The sequence below is a fragment of the Seriola aureovittata genome, chromosome 15, assembly GCF_021018895.1.
Source record: "Seriola aureovittata isolate HTS-2021-v1 ecotype China chromosome 15, ASM2101889v1, whole genome shotgun sequence".
In the NCBI taxonomy this organism is placed as follows: Eukaryota; Metazoa; Chordata; class Actinopteri; order Carangiformes; family Carangidae; genus Seriola; species Seriola aureovittata.
Genome location: NC_079378.1, coordinates 3,326,215 through 3,345,092, shown reverse-complemented (window position 1 = coordinate 3,345,092; position 18,878 = coordinate 3,326,215). Strand labels below are relative to the sequence as shown.

Here is an 18,878-nt window from a genome sequence, read left to right as displayed (position 1 = left end):
CTTGATCCTTCTCAGACACGGGGAAGTGATAGCCACCATCTCTACCGCCTCTCTGACCTGACTTCCTGGTGTTGCAGGGCTCTCTTATGTAACACAGTATGAGGAAAAAAAAAAAAAAAGATGTGATTAATACAAACAGGCAATGGCTCGTGGTGATTTGACACGGGTAATTAATTCTGTCGGCAGTGATTGTATTAATAATTTAGGGACATGTGGCGATATTAGGCTGTGCGTGAAGACATTTGTAACACTACATTTTTAAAGCCGAGCCTCCATCTGGTTCTGTCTTGATGTCGTCCCCTCGTGTCCTCTCATGGGTCAATATCAAGGTTGCCGTTTGATACAGGTGCTGCATTCCACTTCTCAAAGACTCAAAAGGCACCCAGCTGTACAACTTGGGTAAGTTGAGAAAAGTTTAGCCTCACGCAGACGTCCTCTGACACGTGGGAGCGACAGTCGGATTCCCGCGTGAAAAAGAAGCAACAGTTGTTTCCTGCTCCACGTAAATTTAAATGTGCTTCAAACTAAATTATTGACACCATCGGCACCTTCCCACTTCTCTGTGATATAACATAAAATGGGAACCTGCTTGTATAGCGGCTATGACAAAAAAAAAACTTTACCCAATCAGAGCTGAGTATGTAAATGACATGCTCCGTGCAAACAAGCCCGCAAGCTGACACAATTGTATATAACCAAACCGTATTTGTCAGGGTCACGGATCCATGCACACCCATTGAGCACTGTGAGTCTGTAAGTAAGCATTGCAATACAAATGTTTTCCCTGTTTGACAAGTTGTGGTAAGTAGCTTGTGTTTTGTCCCCCATGAAATGAGAATTTGGCCCAATGTTGAAACATTTTCAGGCAGTTCAGTCACTTCTCAACCATTTATAAAAGTCGTGATGACCTGACATTTCATGGATTCAGTTTTTTGTTTTTGTTTTTGTTTTCTGCTAAAATGCAGGATGGAAATTTGGCTTCCATTTATTAGCTTGGGTTTATTAAAAAAAAAAAAAAAAAACACCTCATCAAATGCCAGAACGAATGACGAGAGCTGAGAAAGCCGTTCTTGAAATGCAAAGCCGCAAAGCCTGAACTGCCTTGGACCTCCAAATCCTGTTTATTCCCTCCTGTCTATACACTGCATTTGCATTTGTTTATGTAGAGTAATCTCAGTGAGAAAAAAAGAACCTGCATTTGCACTTTGACCTCAAAGTGGAATTATAAACATGATGATAAACAGCTGCTTGGATAACCCTGTTTGACCTCAAGCCTCGTGGCTTATGAACCACATAACCAATATTAGCTTCTTTTTTTCAAAGAAGAAAAGCTCCTAATAAAGGTTATGTGGTTATTTGACTATTGTTTTCCTGGTAGGTTTTTATCACAGTCCATGTTTACTCCAGTGATCTGCCTCACTGTGTTCTTGGGTAAGAACATGGATTGTTTGCAAAACTTTCTATCTTAATGTAAAACAATCCCTCCCAATAAGTAAGTTAAAACTGATGGTGTCACTTAATCTTTTTTTTTAATTAATCATATATGGATTATATTATGTAGTTTCTGTTTTACATAAAAGTCCTTCAGTGCTTTTTTTTTAGCAGCAGTAAGTCAAGAGTTTCCAACTTTTTTTTATCATCATTATAATTCCACGGGGATTTAATCATTTTTCATTTCCCTTAATTAATAACCAAACCATGTGAGTCATCTTAACAGCACCAGCATATCAATATGGTTTAGCATAAAATTTGCAGACCATGTATCCTAACCCCTGTTGCCCAGAAATTACTTTTATACACTACAAATTTACAGCAAACCACAAATGCCATTGGAGTACAATAATTCAGCACTTTGTTTCCACTGAACACAAACCTGGCAGCAATTATGTTTCCCTCCAAACATAACGGCTTTATAAGTGTAATTTCTAGGCGACAGTGACTTTGACTAATGACTTTGGTGATCCCCCTGGTTTTTCCTCTCGTGCAAATTGTCCCAACAACTGCAGGATGGATAATTTAGTACAGACAGACGTAGCTGTAGTTTTCATGTCAGAAATGTTAGTAATCAAGTCATGAACCTCTTAGATAGAACATGGATGTTTTAGGTCCACTTTGTCTTCACATACTGATTCAGATGAGTGTCTTTTTTTTTTTCGTTGGAAATCCTGTGACTGTGTATGAAATTGAACAGTTCAAGTGTGTCGGCCATGATGACTTTCAAGAGTAAATATCAAGTTGCTATAATGAAAGTGGAGATGAGGGTTTTATTGTGTTTCAGCATATTAGTTCCCTTGTGGCTCTGACATGCTTTACCTCCACATTCCCTGGGAAAAGATACGACACACTCGAGGTCTTGACAACTGAAACCTGAAGCAGTTTATTTAAAGCTTGACTGCATTCCTCATCATCTCTTTCCCCCCTCTCTCTTTCTAACTTTCTTTCTATCCCCTTTCCTCCATGTTAAACCCTTTTCTCTCTCCTAACTCCTCTTCTCCCCCCTCTCTTTCCTGCCTGTTTTGCTTGTGTATCCCCTCTCCCTGTCCTTGTCCCCCAGACACCATGGGCCGTGTCTCAGGCCTCGGCACCGGAGCCATCGTAGGCATCCTCATTGTTGTCTTCTTCCTGCTGCTGGTGGGCGTGGACGTCACCTGCTACTTCCTCAACAAGTGTGGACTCCTCATGTGCATTGCTGTTAACTTCTGTGGGAAGGCCGGCCCCGGTGCAAAGAGCAAGGACATTGAAGAGGGCAAGGCGGCATTCACGTAAGTTAACATCGTCACACATACATTTATGATATATTTAAACATGCACTAATCAATGTTTGTATATTATCAATGGACCAAATTTCTATGCGTAATATGAAAACTATTTGTTAATAGTGACGAACCAATAGAGAATGATCACCAACTCTCTCTCTCAATTCCAAATGCTGCTGAACATGTAAACAGATAATAAGAATATAAATATTTACAATAAAAAAATGTAAGATTAAATGTGGCTTTCCTTCACAACTTCCTGTGTAAACACACCTGTCACCTGTCCATCACATTGCTGTTACACCCGAAACACAGTGGCTACACTGCTCTGGGAAGAAAGAGTGAGCTGCAGCTCTGAAATAAGTTTTAAAAACGCACAATCACCGATCAAAGCGTCTCACACGGAGGCTCCGACACATTTACAGAAGGACCAACCCGGGGATGAGACACCACAGATCTGTTTTAGCAGTTAGCACGGCGGCTAGCAGCGAAAGGTGAAAGGCGAACTCGACCAGCAGTGGATCGGCTTTTATTTACCCACGTTTAAAAAAACGGCTTATAGCTGCTACTTTGGTGAAAAAAGGGGAATTAGACTTCCTGCCTTTTCCACATGATACTGATTATTTCAGAGCAGCTCTACAGTGTACAGGGAGGCTTAGACCAGGTTTTGGGGACTAAATTCAACTTCTGAATTTGTGTTACTTTTACTTTTAATTGGCAATAGCACATTACATTTAAAGACAAATAGAAAGTATGAACAGTAATCTATATAGTAATTTATTTAACAGATCAGTAAATATGTAATCATGTTGAAATTATGCTAGCCTTTATTTGATCAAAAGTTCAGTTCAATATATCGAACTGTCTGTCATCACACCAGCTGTGAACTTCAGAGCACAGCACAACAAATAAATATTTAAACAGCTCTCTGAACCAGATTTATTGAGAGCGAATCATGATATGTACACAGCTGATGTCTTACCTTAGATCTAAACATGTCACCCCCAGCAAGCGAACACTTTAAAGCTTAGCTCAATCAGAGAGCAGCGTGATGATAACAGACAAGCCCCCGGGGGAAACCCACAGTCAGAGCCCGCAGGTGCATGCAAGCTGGAGGATGTTCAGATGTTGGAATGAGAGAATGAGAGTGTGTGTGTTTGACAGCTTAAAGGAGTACGCCGGTGTGTTTACATGTTTCAGCACATTAACCACAAATCATATTTGTTTTTACGTTGCTGCTGATCACCAGGATGTTTCTGTAAATAGATTTTTGGTACGGAGGTGTGATCTGTCACCGTTAGCGCCTTAGCTCGCTAACTGTCTGTTGCCGTCTCACAACAGGAAAGATGAGTCTAAGGAGCCCATTGTTGAGGTGAGAGCAGAGGAAGAACACACCCCAAACCAGGAAGGAGGGGGTCCCACTGAGCCCAATGAGACCACGCCTTTGACAGAACCTGAGTGAGTAGGCTGAAGAACAGCACCACCTCCCCAGTCTATACGGGGGGGGGGTCCAAGACTTACAGTATCTGAGTAGAGAAATGAGTGACGAATCTTTTTATAAAGTGCATAATTTCTCTCAAGCCAAAAAATCAACATTCAATAAGCCTCAGGTCTGTAGGCATGAACACTAAACCATAACAGTGACGTGCATGAGCTAGGGAGCCACATTTTGGGAAAAGGTTCAAGTGGCTCAGCACCTCCAGCAGAACAGACCATTAAAGGTTAATGATGTTGTTTTTACACAGGTGTGTGTGTGTGTCACACTTTACATTCATTTTAAATCATTTTAATTAAAGCTGAGAGGCCGAAAAAAGTAACAGCTCTTATAATTTGCGATAAAATAACAACTATAGATTGTTACGGTTTAACTGTCACAGAACCGTACAGTAACCCTGTAGTTTCATCTCACTAAAGCCGAACAGTCAAATCCGCTGTTGTCCTAATTGAGTTTGTCCAGCTTTTTTATTTCTGACCAACAAACACTGGCTTTGCTTTATTGTGAAAAGCATATGAGCATCCTAATCCTGAAACTCCCACACACTTTCTGTACTTTATTGTTCTGTTGTTTTTCGTTTTACCCTTCCACAGATATTTTGTTGCTAACGTTTTGATTGTTTAGATTTTACTTTGTCACTGCAGCACAGTAGCACTCACTCTGCCTTGTTTATGCCCTGACCTGCGCTCTCCCTCTACCCCCCTTTATTTCTCTTGTTGTCCTTTTTCTTTCTTTCCCTCACTTTTCTGGTGGCTTCTACGCTGTGTCCACTCCCCACCCCCCTCCTCCTCCTCCTCCCCCCCTTGTTTGTCCTGCTCCTCCCCACCAAACAGGCCTGCTGCTGCAGACACCACCTCCACTGTGGTAAACTTGCTCCCCTCCACTGCCACTAACTCAGTTACTGAGAGCTTTAGCACGGCGCACAGCAGTCCTGCTAGCGAGAGCACCACGCTTACCACCAGCGCCTCCAGCCCAACCAAAGTGGCCCCTCCCAAGTCCTCCCCCCAAAACAGCCCTGTTGCCCAATCCAGTTCGCTTAAAGCTAACCCCCAACCTGATGTCGGGCCCCTGGTCGACCTGAGCGACACACCTAAAGCTCCCCCCTCGTCCAACCCAATACCCCCTGTCTCAGAGCCAGTCAGCCCGCCCTCTGCTAATGCCGATGGGCCACAGAGCCAGAGTGAACCAGTCAAAGCCCCCGACAGCACCCAGAGTAAGGACTTACAAGTAGACGGCCCGGCCAAGGATGCCCCCAATGCCCCGTGCGCAGACTCGACCACGCCAGCTCAAAATGAGTATGAAATATTTCCATTTCCACATTCCTCAACTTGTCACCTCTTTTCTAGACGCTTCCCCATAACCCATGAGTCCGCCATTAGTCAGGAGAAAAAATCACCCTTAAATGTAAATGCAGTGGTTTAGGTGTCAGACCCACACACACCAGTCAGGAACCAGTCAGTATATTCTCTGAAAATGCATTTTGGGACTTTAATAGCTGTGAAAAATAAATTGGGATATAAAGTAATATGTTTATTTAATTTGGAAATGGTTAAGGAGAAAATGAGCCTCGCATTAATTTCATACAAGAACTGAAAAACAAAAAAACAGGAGCTGAAAAGATCAAAACATTTTCATCTTCATTACAGCGTGAAGGAAAAGTGAAGCCGAAAATGACGGGAAAATGTGTCAGTCCCTTCGACTTTCATCAGTGCTTGTGAGCTTCGCTGCCTTTCAGTCGATGTTGACAATGTTGCCTGATCACCCACTGAAAGTATGTTTGGCTGTGGGCTTGGCTGCACTGTAGTAATACTGCAGGAAGAGATCCAGAGGCAGAGATACCGGTGTCTCTGCCAACAACAGCCTCATTATACCTGAATAAATGCAGCCAGAAATCTAATTGCAGTTTGAAAGGGGAGCACAGCTGTGATTGTAGACATGCCCCGCTTTTCAAAAGCTGGGAGTCCGTCCACTGATATGGTATTTTTACAAATACCCACCTTTTATTTTGGGGGGGTAAAATGGCATCCTGGAAAAAATCTGAAAATATAAACTTATTAGAAACAAATACGGCTGGTTGAGTGAAAGTGGGCAAACAAAACAAAAGATATGCAACATTTGATATAATATATATAATAAACACTGTAATACACTGAACTCTGATCACTGTAGGAACATTTAAGGGTGAAATTTTCCATGCAGGTAAATGGCACAGAAAAAAAAGGATGTAGCAGTGCATGTCTGTCTTCATTCAACCACCACCTCCACCCTCTGCTTGTTCGTTTGCTACCGTGCAGTTTCTTCATATTTCACCCAAGTTTCATCTCTGTGATAAACCAGTTCACCGCATCATCATGGGAAACACGTAGCTGAATGATGTAACGCACCTTCTTCACATTCCAGGTCATCCGGCAATACTTGCATGAGTGTGAGCAGAGCCTCCAGTATTATAAAGGATGAATCCAGTTAACTTAATCAGTCAGATGAGGAGACAGTTTTGCAAACCTACAAGTAAACAAACCTTTAGTTTGGAAAAAGAAATGAGCTTGTTTCTGTGAAAGAGTACAGAGATGACTGTATCTGTGTTGTGCAGAACCCTGAAGAATACAGTACATCTCTGTTACGCAGGGGTGAATGAACTTGTTGGAGTAAATTAAATACTTGTGACAAAGTGACCTCCAGCAGCACCATGTTGTTGTTCGTTGTGTCCTTTTCAATTTGATAAAGGATAATAGATGTTGAAGGCAAAAAAAGAAAAGGCAAATCTCCGAAGCTCCCAGAGACAACTCTGTTTTCTATTTTAATTCTTGTCTTATTTCAGTGGCACTGTAATGGGTTATCATTTGGAGGTTTTCCTCCTAAGAGCTTGCAGATGTTCCTGATTCCTGACAGCCTGTGAGGATAATGAGAGAGCTGTGGCAGAAGATGAATTACGGAGGCTTACTGACAATCACTCCTCACACTTTCTCTCCTTCATCTCACACTTTGCTCACTCGGATGGCCAGAAGAAGATGTCAGTGATGGAGTGCGGGGAGTTGAGAGCTAGTTAGAAGCAGGGCTCTTGTCAGCTCAACATCACCTTGATATAACCAAACTTGTCATAGGAGGGATTTTTCTTCATGACTCTTTGACAGCACTGAAGCGCAGCTCTCCCACTGATCTATGTGGTGATCCTTCTTCAGCATCCCAACACTGAAATGTCTTGTCATGCCTCTTGTGGATTTATTGGATTTCTGAGTGGTGCACTCCTCCTTAGGAGCCATTTTTCCTCTCTTGAATAGAAAAGTATCTTCACAGACTATTTCCATAGACTACAGACCCCAACATATATCGTACAGATAAAAGGGATTTCATGGCGCCGTTGTACATTTCATTTAAAACAATGTTTCATAAGCAAAGTTTCAATCAGTCGAATTCAATTAGTGCAACTTTGAATTGCTGTAAACGTTGGACCAGTGAAGTGGATCGTTCCATAAAAAGGTGCGAATTAAAGGACTCTGGTTAGAGGAGTAATGAAAGTGATGGAGTGCTCATTGAGTTGAGAGTGACGTAGTTATAGACACTGCAGCATTTAAGAGTTTGACCATTTAAAGGTCACACGCTTCAGCAAGTCTGTTATAGAGGAGGGTGTTGAATACGGATGCTCTCACACTCTTGTGTAAATGTGGGGTTTCATCACTTGTTGACTAAATGAATCCATTAGGCTGCGATGTTGTCTTTTGTGAAAAAAACTAATTTCGTAGATTCAGGCTGAATTCAGAAGAAGAACATTTAAAAAGCGACGTCTGCGAAGCTCGAGACGGAACACAGTGACGTCAGCTCGCAGTGACAGATGAGACGCTGCAGAAAGCAACATCCAGTGTGTAGAACGGTTTTAACTTTGTCAAGGTGTCTGAACGCTTCAGACTGTGCAGCCGTGTGCCGTCAGGATTATTGCACTACTTTCTAAATGGTCAAGGTGAACACGGATGAGTTTGGCATTTACTGGGGAAATTGCTTTTATATAATAAATGAGAACTATTTGGGATTTTGGTCAGTTAACAACAGAATAAATCTGAAATCACAGTCAGTTGTATTTATTTGAGGAATAAAGGCATTTGACTGTTGATACGATAATAAAAATACTTTGTACAAGTAGATTATTGTGGGTTTGGCCGTGACTCTGTGTATGACACTGGCCTGGTTGAGTCCACATGGTCCAGCATTTTTCACAGTTGCCTGATCAAACCTGCCAAATATTTCTCAAGATGAGGCTTAAACTAACAGAGGACTGAAATATGCAGCAGAATGAAACAGTCAATCGGGACTAAACTGAGGATAATGATCATTTTCGGAGCAAAATTTCCACCATTAGATTAAAAAAAGAAATCTAAAATTGCAACATGTGACATGAAATTTGCCAACAACTCTCACGCTCCCGAGGGAATGAACCCATTTGTTCATGGCCGTACTTTCTGACGCCACCTTCAGGGCACATGTCACACTGTCAGCCCGACTACGGCTCCTTCGTTCTTTCTTTGAATGGACATGAGAAATTATTGAAACCAACATTAGAGATCAAAGTTTCCAGAGATCTAGTCTGAAGGTATTAATAGTCAGTCTGTGTCAGTTTAAAGACTGTCGGGGTCGTATGTATTTATGGATCCTGTATATAGGACACCTAACTTTATTAAGCCCACAGAGAGCATGTATATGTGTCAGCAGGATAGAGAAATGTATTGACCAAAAAACTGCTATTTGAGAGTTAACAGAGGAAAGAAGAAGAGACGAATGCATGTGACACAACAGTTTTGCGCCACATTTTCAAAATGGAGGGAGCAGCAGCAGCAGCATGTTACTACAAATGTTTCCAACAGCGTTACATATGCTAAGAGCAGAAAATGTTAGACTTAAGTGAAGTATGGCTTTAAAGTCTCTTCCCATTGTGTCCCGGCTCAGTCCAGACGGCGTGTAATCCCCTTGTGTATTGTAGTTTGTGTTGTAGGTTATGCCTCAGTCTTTCATTCCTTCATGCATTGTGCCTACTGTACCGGCCCTGTCTCATTCCACATCGGCATTCATTGTTCCTTGAAAATAGCTGTGACATCCATGTACTCTTATTTGATGTCTGGCTAGGATAGTGAGCTTGATCCCATTATGTGTGAAATGCATTCAGTTCCAGGAGGGAAAACAAATTCCCTCAAAGCATCTTGCATGTTTTTCCCCCCAGATTTTTTTTTTATTCTCGTCTTTCTTTGAAAAATGACACAAAAGGCAGCTCAGAGACAGTTTAGCTGTGAGACAGAGACATAGTGAATTGCCGTTAACAGAATCTCCTCTCTCTTTTTTTTTTTTTTTTTTGTCTCCTTCCCGCTTCTGTGTTTGTCCCCACAGCGGTAAGACTGTGAAGGACGATAACACTAAAGGCGAGACAGAGGTGAAGAACGCCACGGGCGAGGTGAAGACAGTTCCCAACGAGGCTCCCCAGATGAACGGCAACGAGAGTAAAGCGTAATCTCCCGGCCCGAGAGCATCAGGAGGAGAAGGGTGGTTGGGGTTGGAAAGGGTGGAAGGGTGTGGGGTTTTTAAGGTTAATCGAGGGGGGGTCACAGTCACTGAAACCTCAAAGCAATGTCACACACCACCCCGTCGCATCAGAAAAAAAAAAACAACAAAAAAGCAACAGAAAAGGTTTAAAAAAATAAATAAAATTAAAAAAAAATAAAAAATAAATCATGGGTCTCTTTCTACAGGAAAATGTAAAGACCTCATGCACATGCCTTAGTTCCTTTTATGTCGATTTCTATTTGTTTAATTCTCACAGAAAAGAAAAAGAAGCAAAATTCATGCTTGTAGCTCACCCTCTTTCTTGTATGTAATATTACATTGATAAACTGTTAAATACAGAAGCTGAAAAACTATTTTCCTCTAGATAACCATGGTTGGACTGTAGCTTTACTTCACAGATTACTGCCTTCATCATGTACACACATGTAAGACTGGTGCATTACCAATAATACTATTCTTTATGCAGTATGGTCATCATCGTGGTAATGGATTATGGGTCTTTTTTCCTTTGTGGATATTTTGTTGTGTTTAAATAATGTGCAGATGTTCCTGCCTATTTAGCTTCTTTTTGTTTTTGTTTTTCCATGTGTTATTTCCAGGGCTAGAGATTAGAACATTAGCATGCCTGTTTTTGCAAAGTTACTGTATTTCTGTACACGTTGCTGTCATTTGGTTCCTCTTCAGATGATTTTTTTGTTTTGTTTTGTTTTATTTTAATTTTTTTTGTTGTTGTTGTTTTTTTTCTGGTCCAGAAATCATGTAGCCTAAGCTCTGAGAAAGATTTACCATGCTGGCTAGGTTCATGGGTTTCAAACCCTGTCTCCACAAGAACCATGTTTATATACTTTTGCCTAATATATTTTGAAAGACATGTTACTTAATCCGGACGACATTAGGTTTCTTTCCAAAGGTCTTTGCTGTTGTAAATGAGCTGTACACGGACGTGAGGTTTTTTTTTTTTGTTAGGAGACAGGGTTGGGTTTAGGATAAGGAAATAACCACGTTTAGGATTATAGCTGTGTTCCTTCTCGGGAGCCACATCCCTCAAAGTCCAACTGTGTTACATTCCAACAGAGAAACACGGCCTCACTTCGACTAAATTTGAAACTGCTGGTGTCTGAAATCCACCGGTCGATTTACTCGTTAAGTCAGATTTAAGTCCATTTTTATGTGACCAAATATACCAGGTGTATTCACGTGGTCACTGGTAAATGTATTATATGAACTGGACCAATGAAAAAAAAAGGATACTACAGGATGTAAATAATAGAAGCCAGGCATAAAGTTCACTGCTTCTTCTTGTTGGTAGCTATGTAGTTAAAGTTAATTAAATTATAAATGGATAGTAACCAGTAACATCGTACACTGAAATGTCAGAACTGTGCCTGAACTATAAACTATCCTGGGCCGTTCGAGGGCAACTTCCTGCTTGTAATTTTTGACCTTAGGTGTTGACGAGGACCACCAATTAGTTTAGTAGCGTGTGGTTGGAATTAGCGATGATGCTAAGGTGAGTCCTCTGTAGACTGTCTCGTCTCAGCCCACTAACCTTCAGTGCCATCCTTTGTACGCCACACACTTTGAAGGAGGTGGCGCCTGTAGTGGGACACAGCTTATGTGTGTGTTGTTTATATTGTAATTTGGTTTTTTCTATAGGTTCATGTGAGAACACTCTCTCTCTCTCTCTCTCTCTCTCTCTCTCTATCACGCACATACTCCTTGGCCTTTTCCAGAAGGTTTCCTTTTAAGCGTTTTGGAACCAGTTCTTTACCTGGCAGGTTTGGGCTCAACAGTGACTCACAAAAGAAGGTCACATGTGTTCTGTCAAAGCAGTTTCAATCAACAGGTTTGGACTGAGAAGTAGAAGACATGTTTGTTGGAGAAAGAAAAAAACAAAAACATAGCCTTGCCTTTAGCCTTTGCAGGTTTCTTTCTCCAAACTAGTTGAATTCTTCACACACACACACACATTTCCACTGGCTGCAGATGGTCTTGAATATCACATTCAGTTTGTTGCCATAGAGTTAACCATCTCTACTCGATCGTGTGATCCGTAATCTTTGTTTCCCCTCTTTGTGCTAACCTCTAATATTCACTGCTTTTTAAATGAAATGGTGTGAGGGCTCAGCTTTCTGAGATTTCCATACCTCCGAGTGACCAAACATCTGATCCCCTCAGCCATTGTTTTCTCACCTTCACCACAGCTGTTGTCAGTGTGAGTCTGCGTCACCGCTGCTCCCACCACCTCGCAGTGAAGTCTTTAATTAGTTTGTGCCTGCAGTGATGTGACATGTAGTGTAGGTTATAGTACGGTCTATCACGTTGTTTTAAACTCACTTCATCACTAAAGTCTCAGCACAACGTCCGCTTACTCTTGGACTTGAGGTCAAGTCTTTACCTGATATAACTGGTCAGATGTTAGTGACACTAAAAACAGGAAGTTCAGGTTCCGTAACGTTAAAGAAAAAACGCAAAGAGAATACACAGGCAGTTTGGATTGGATTGGAGTTTGATTTCACTAGTACTGATTTATTTGGGCCAGTATCTGAGAGAACTGATGTAATGATCAGTATCTATATCTCCAATATAGATCTGTGCTCCCTGTGTATGTTAAATACCCACCGACAGCTGGCATTATACCAACCCTGAGTGCTAGTTTTTTAACTGAAGTAAAAAGCCAAACCACCATTAACCCGCTGCAGGCTTTGTAAGGGAATTGTTAGAAACACAATGATTCAAAAGATTGAACATTTAGTGATTTAGTTATTTCCCTCTGTGGTTGACATCCCGTCATCTCCAGCCTGTGGGAGTTGAACTGTTTTGTTTTAGTGGAGCTACAGTATCTGATGCTGGCCTTGATCCGGTCTCTGTAGCACGTGGATCTCGTCTACCAGCATCCGTCATCTCATTCATCACCTTCATGTTTTTGTACTTTTGGTTTATAATGGACGTTATTAACGATGAAGATTGAGATTTGTATAATGCCAACTGGCTGTGGTTATTTAACGTACTACATGCCGATATTTTTTCATGCATGCTGGATGAAAACGTTTAGACAGAGGTGACTTTTTGTGTAGTAACCATTTTAAAATACTAAAAATAAAACAGCTGTGTCCTTGAAAATGAAGCCCAACAAACGTCACCAGGAGTCCTGTGGAAATTTGTGCTCGGTAGCAAAATTCAACTGAAGTTTGGCTTAAATGAAAAGTCTGAGTCTGAAAGTGAATGTACGCACTCAAGCCATTAAGCATTGCCTTTCAGTGGTACACAACAAAACTGAATGAAGATTAAATTTGGACTCCTTTAACTAACCAGGACAGAAAATGAGTCTGCGGTGTTAAAAGGTCTCTTTATGCATAGAAAGTCTTTGACAGGAATGTTTTTTCTCAAGCCATAGTGCCCTGCTGTGGAATTGGAAGGTTAAAAATAATGAATAAATAAATGACCGTTTTTGTTTTGGGTTTTTTTGTTTGTTTTTTTGCTTTTTCTTTTTTGTGCAGTGTTCCTCCTACTTTAGACTGCAAGCTAGTACACTGTGAATGTGTGAATCCGTTGTGTCCTTTGTCATAGAGTTGAGCAAATAGTTTGGTTGTGAAAAGATGTAGATGATAGTGTGTGCGACAGAGTTCCCGACACCGACGTACAGAAGTCCGACAGCAGCAAACCGGAAAGACACAGTGCCTTTGAATGAGAAATGGTGGCATGCGTTCCCCTCAGTGTCTGCACATTCAAACTTTCACATCTCCATCTTTTATGCCCATGAGCTTTTTTCATTTACTGCATTTCACATTTGTAAATTAAGCAACACTTTGTTTAAATTGTCTCGTAATATTTTGAACGGCTGCATTCGTGTGTTTTGGTGTATCTGATGCTTTCTCCACACTACACTTTTACACACAGGTTTAAAACCATTATTACTGTCTTTATGATGAACACGGTACTCACCACGTTACTTAATGAAATCTACGAACGCATCAATACGTTTTTCAGACTCGGTGTGAAAGGGATCCGATCAGACTTAGCTGTAGCCAGCTGACCCGCTGAGTGCGACGCCCTTCGTCTCTCACAGAAGTGACCGCCTGAATGACACGAGTGAGTCCCAAGTTGTAACAAACTGGACTCAAGAGAAAATATACTGACTCGCCATCTTAGAAAACTAGCATCACATGGCAAACCAATCACGTCGGAGTACAAGACACAGCGACACTCTGCTCAGGTCCCATCTTCTCTACGACATCTGAGATTGTTGGATTTGTCAGATGCAAGCATGCAAAATATATTAGAGCTGGATATTATTATCATCACCGTTTTTGACATGGAGAAAAAAAAATAACAACTTCATGTATTGTATTGATCTTTTTCTTTTTTTTTTTTTCCAAATGTTGTGAATCTTGTTCTGTTTCCAAAACCTTTTTTGTGTTTGCTTCAAAAGAAAACTGGTTTTGCTTCACAAAGCTCTGAAATGTAATAAAACAATGAGGAGTTTCAAAACAACATGTACTGTTTCTGCTGAAATATAGTGTGAAGATGCACAAAAAGACCCATGTCTGTTTTTTTGTTTTGTTTTTGTCCAAATTGAGGCTGGAGCTGCTCTGGATTTGCAAATGTGCAGCCACCTTTTTGTGCAAGTTCACCTGAAACCTTTTTCTAGTCTGTCACAGCTCCTGAAATATATGTGTGGAGGACACTGGCTGAATCAGGCGTCTTGTTCAGATACCTCACAAATGCAAGAATGACATAGAGGCAAGCCTTGCATTTTTCTGTTTGAGGCCACCGCTTGATTCAGTCAGAATAAAGACATCTAGCAGGTTTTGTCATCTTGCTCCGTTTGTGAGGAGGAGACAAAGCAACATGAATTTTTCAGGGTTTTGAAAAAGAGAAAAGAAAACAAACAGCTGAGCTAAGGTGCTCTCTCTCTCTCAGTGTGAACCACCAACACACAACTGTGCAACAGCCAACTGCTTCATATTCAGCCAGACAGGAGATTTGCTCCTCCACTGCCAACAGCTGGTCGCTGTTATTGATCCAGATCTCCGTGTTCTCCAGCTCGTCTCTGTGTAGACAGCAGCTCATACTGTAGTTCAAACATCGGTAGGCTACCACTCCTCTGTCTGTCTGTCTGTCTGTCTGTCTGTCTGTCTGTCTGTCTGTCTGTCTGTCTGTCTGTCTGTCCACTGTCACCGGTGTAAATACTGAGTACTAACTGAGGAAAGAAGGAAAACACATTTTGACTTTGCATTCTGCCAGAAATTCTTGTGTTCAATAAAGTTTAAAAAAAAAAAAAAAAAAAAAAAGCCAAACGCTGTGTGATAATTTATAGAAGGTAATTATCATAATAAAAGATTAATGGGGGGATATTTTTACAGAGTGTTTTAATACATTTGCACACACTTAAACTGCTACCACTCACAAACCTGAAAATAATGATCCCATTAATCTTACACATCCCCGGTCTCGTTAGAAAGTTACAAATACACAAACTTTTTTTCTTTCTTTTGCTTCACCTATTTATTTCTTAAGGCCTGTAGTTGTACCTTCTGTGTAGAAAACACACCGAAGCCACAATGAATCAATTGTGTATCAGCAGCTGTTGCAGTGATGTGATTCTCTGCACAGACAGAATCGGGAGACTTCGAGCTTTTAAACAATATATAATTTGTCAAGGTTGTTGCAGAGACCAGAATAACAACTAAACTATCACTGCCGAGGCCGACGCGTCCCACAGGTGAGACAGTGGATCTTAAAAGCTTGATGAGGATAAAGCATTAAAGGTTCGAGCCAGAACAGTGAGGAAAAAACTAAATCTCTCGACAAACACTGGAAATAAACAGAATAAAGAATTCTATTTCATCGCTGATCTATTCATTTATTTGTTTTAAAGCAGCTGAATTAAGGGTCCTGCTAAACTGCTTTATGCTTATTCTAAATCTTTTTTTTTATCTAAAAGAATACTAATAATACTACTTTATAAAGTATTTTTAAAAACTGTTTTGTTACATTTTGCAATGTTAATTCAGATCTGTCTAAAACAGTAACATTTCCCAAAGTCCAAATGTAAAAACAATGACAGCTTTCAACAGATTCCTGCTCTTTAACTTCACCCAGAGTAATTCAGTCTTTTATTCACTCAGTCACCAGGAACAGCTGCTGAATGTTTTTTCCAATCATGTTTGAGCCTTGGCTGAAGGAAACATAGAAAACACTACAAATTCAAAAACACCACTTATTTATGAAGAAAAAAATTAAATACAGCAGCAGTAGAATCTGAACAGGCACATGGGAGAAGAATCTGAACGTCATTTCATTTATTAAACTCTGACACATGCAGCTGCAGTTCTGGAGAATCTGATATAACAGTGTAGACGTGTCAAGTCAATCTATTATATACTATCTAATATTATTGATTACAGACACCCAATAATTCCCACCATGAGCGAGGACTTGACGGCAGTGGCAGAAACCTGGAGCAGAAGCGGCTCAGGGTCGACTGGACTGTCAGGTCGTCCTTCTTGACTGTAGACATTTTCATGAACCAAGCTGGGTAAATTGTAATATATATAAAAGTTACATACAAACACAAATACATCAGCATTTACTGGCATATTTGCAGCCAGTTTAACTGACTGACATCCAGACAAGAAGCCTAGTGCAGTTCTGTGGACTGACCACTAGAGGGCAGCATGTTCCCAGTGTAGAGACAGACTGAGCCTGACAGAGCTAACACTGAAAATCACAGCATGACACGGGACTCAAAAGCAAGACGGACGGACACGTCTTTAATGATTTAACATACCAATGATATTAAATTCATTATAATTCTATTTCATTGTGATTCAAGTAACTAGAAATGATCCAAATCAGAGGACGCATGAGAATGTCTCACTGCAGAACAGTGGCTCCCAACCAACAAGAGAAATTTTTATTTCAGTGATAATGATCGAACATTCACAACTGAACTGAAAGCAGGGGAATCTCAAGTTTTCTTTTCTGTTTGAAGGAGGACAGATCTGCCTCTTTACTCTTTCCTTTTAATTTAACTTAACCATTGGTTTATCAGTGATGGGCCTTAATACGAGAAAATAATATAATAATAATTAATTTTTTAATGTTTTTATTTTGTTTTTAAAGATTGTATTTATAGTTTCATTCATTTATTTATTTATTTCATATTTAAATCTTTTCACCAAAATTGTACTGTTTTGCAAATGATTTGTCAGTCCACTTGCAATCCCTTTGCGACCCACCAGTGGGCCCCGGACCACAGGTTAGGAACCACTGCACTAGACCATTATCTTCCTACTTAAAATGTTTTCCATTCACTGCTGAACCACAACCACGAGGATCCCTCACTGTGATGCACCGAAGTCAGTGGAGCTTGTGTTTAATCAGAGTTTCACTAAAACCTGCTGCTACGTCGTATCTGCTTTGTCCAAAAGATGGCAGACTAACCCAAACTAACAGAGACGTCCGCATGTTCTACGGAGGAGAAAGTGTCTGAGCAATGTGAATAAACACAAATTAATGATAAATGTACTTTTTGTGAATCACAAATTTTATTTATACTCACATGTAAACACTTTCAGTGAGTTTCACACAACCCTAAAAATGCATGAGACATTCAGACAGCATGGTGAAGCGTCACTGTGGATCTGTCTGCACTTTCATACCAGTAACTGATAAAACTGGCCGATGATTCATTCTGTAACGAAGGCTCCACACAAACTGACCCACGACGCAACAATGATGAATCTCAGTTTTATAAAATTGTAAAGGGTAAGCTGTTATGTTTTTTAATATGAAATAAAAGCAGACAAAGATTCTGCAAATTCCTGTAGTCCTAAAACACATCATCAGCTCATAACATATGATGCTGCTGTAGCTGGGACATGGACTCTGGAGTCTAGGTCACATTCTTCTGTTTGTGTACCTTCCATCAATGATGTCGCATTTTTGAAAAGGAATAATTCAACAGCACCAACGAACTTTCACAAATTAAGTTTAACTGGTGAAACTTCTGTTCAGTTTCTAACTTTCTGAGACTTTTTACTTGTAATGGGGAACTTTTACACGCCGGTAAACTTCCCTCCAACCCTGGAACAAACAAAGACAAAGCATCTCTACACCAGCGTTCAGGTTTATATTCATCTGGTTCAGAAGTCAGAGAATCATCAGAGTCGTCTGTCATCAGACTAAATGATGCTCAAACTGCCTCTTTCCTCTCTCTCCCTCTGCTGCAGACTTCATGTCGTCGCTCCACCACTCTAACCCCCAACTTTGCACACACCAGATTAGGGTCCTTTTGGAGGGAGCCATCCCTGCCCCCATGCTATAACAATGGTCCAGTGTGGTTGTCTTTGGCCTGGGATTGATCTGACACACAGATAGCTAAAGGCACAGAGCCCGGCCTCATGGCTCTTACCTGTGTGAACACACACACACACACACACACACACACATACACACGGCCAGTAGTGAAACCTTTTGTTAACCTGTTTGGTGCACACACTCACCTATGTCTTGTGTCTTTAGAGGGGACAATGGTCAGTGTGTGTTTATGAGTTCATTAGTAAAGTTATTGGAACTTTTTTTTCAACCATTTTTTGATAATCAAAGCCGCCATGTTTGTTTTTCCTCCTGTGATTATAGAAAACAGCAGCTTGCGTGACACTGAATGGACAGTTTGTTTGGAGACAGGAAAGTTGAGGTGGGTGCAGCAAGAGGAAACCAGTAAAGCTCAGTGTTAAACCCCCCCCATCACACCCATCTGTAATCTGTAATATCTCATTTTGGAAAAAGTGAACATCACCAATATTTCATTTTGTGATGGAAAATGTTCTGTGTTGCTTGGCAGTACATCTGACAAGTTAAAGTTTGCTTCTAATGTTAGCACATCTGGAGCCCCTTCAAATTAAGACCAAATTTTCTGACATGTGCCACGCAGTGTAGACACTGGGAGATGCTATCAATCCTTTCTGCAAAGAGTCATAAGAAAACTCATATGTGCTTTTTTTTTGATGCCCTGCTGGTTTGTTTGTTTTTTTCACAATAAGGACATTTTTCATCTCCGTGACCAGCGTTTTCAT

At 40.7% G+C, this 18,878-nt stretch overlaps 1 protein-coding gene across 8 annotated transcripts in view; it reads left to right on the top strand.

The window, feature by feature from the left end:
* Window positions 1-13,245, top strand: part of ncam1a (neural cell adhesion molecule 1a) — a 257,551-nt gene extending 244,306 nt beyond the window's left edge. For 5 of the 8 annotated variants that reach the window (XM_056398208.1, XM_056398209.1, XM_056398210.1 and 2 more), the window contains 4 exons: window positions 2,555-2,762; window positions 4,098-4,214; window positions 5,085-5,546; window positions 9,622-13,245. In XM_056398208.1, coding sequence (XP_056254183.1) covers window positions 2,555-2,762; window positions 4,098-4,214; window positions 5,085-5,546; window positions 9,622-9,742 — 908 coding nt within the window. In that variant the 3' untranslated portion in view covers window positions 9,743-13,245. The remainder of the gene's footprint in view (window positions 1-2,554; window positions 2,763-4,097; window positions 4,215-5,084; window positions 5,547-9,621) is intronic. The other 3 variants (XM_056398212.1, XM_056398218.1, XM_056398213.1) reach the window with 1 other exon arrangement.
* The last annotated feature ends 5,633 nt before the right edge of the window (window positions 13,246-18,878 follow it).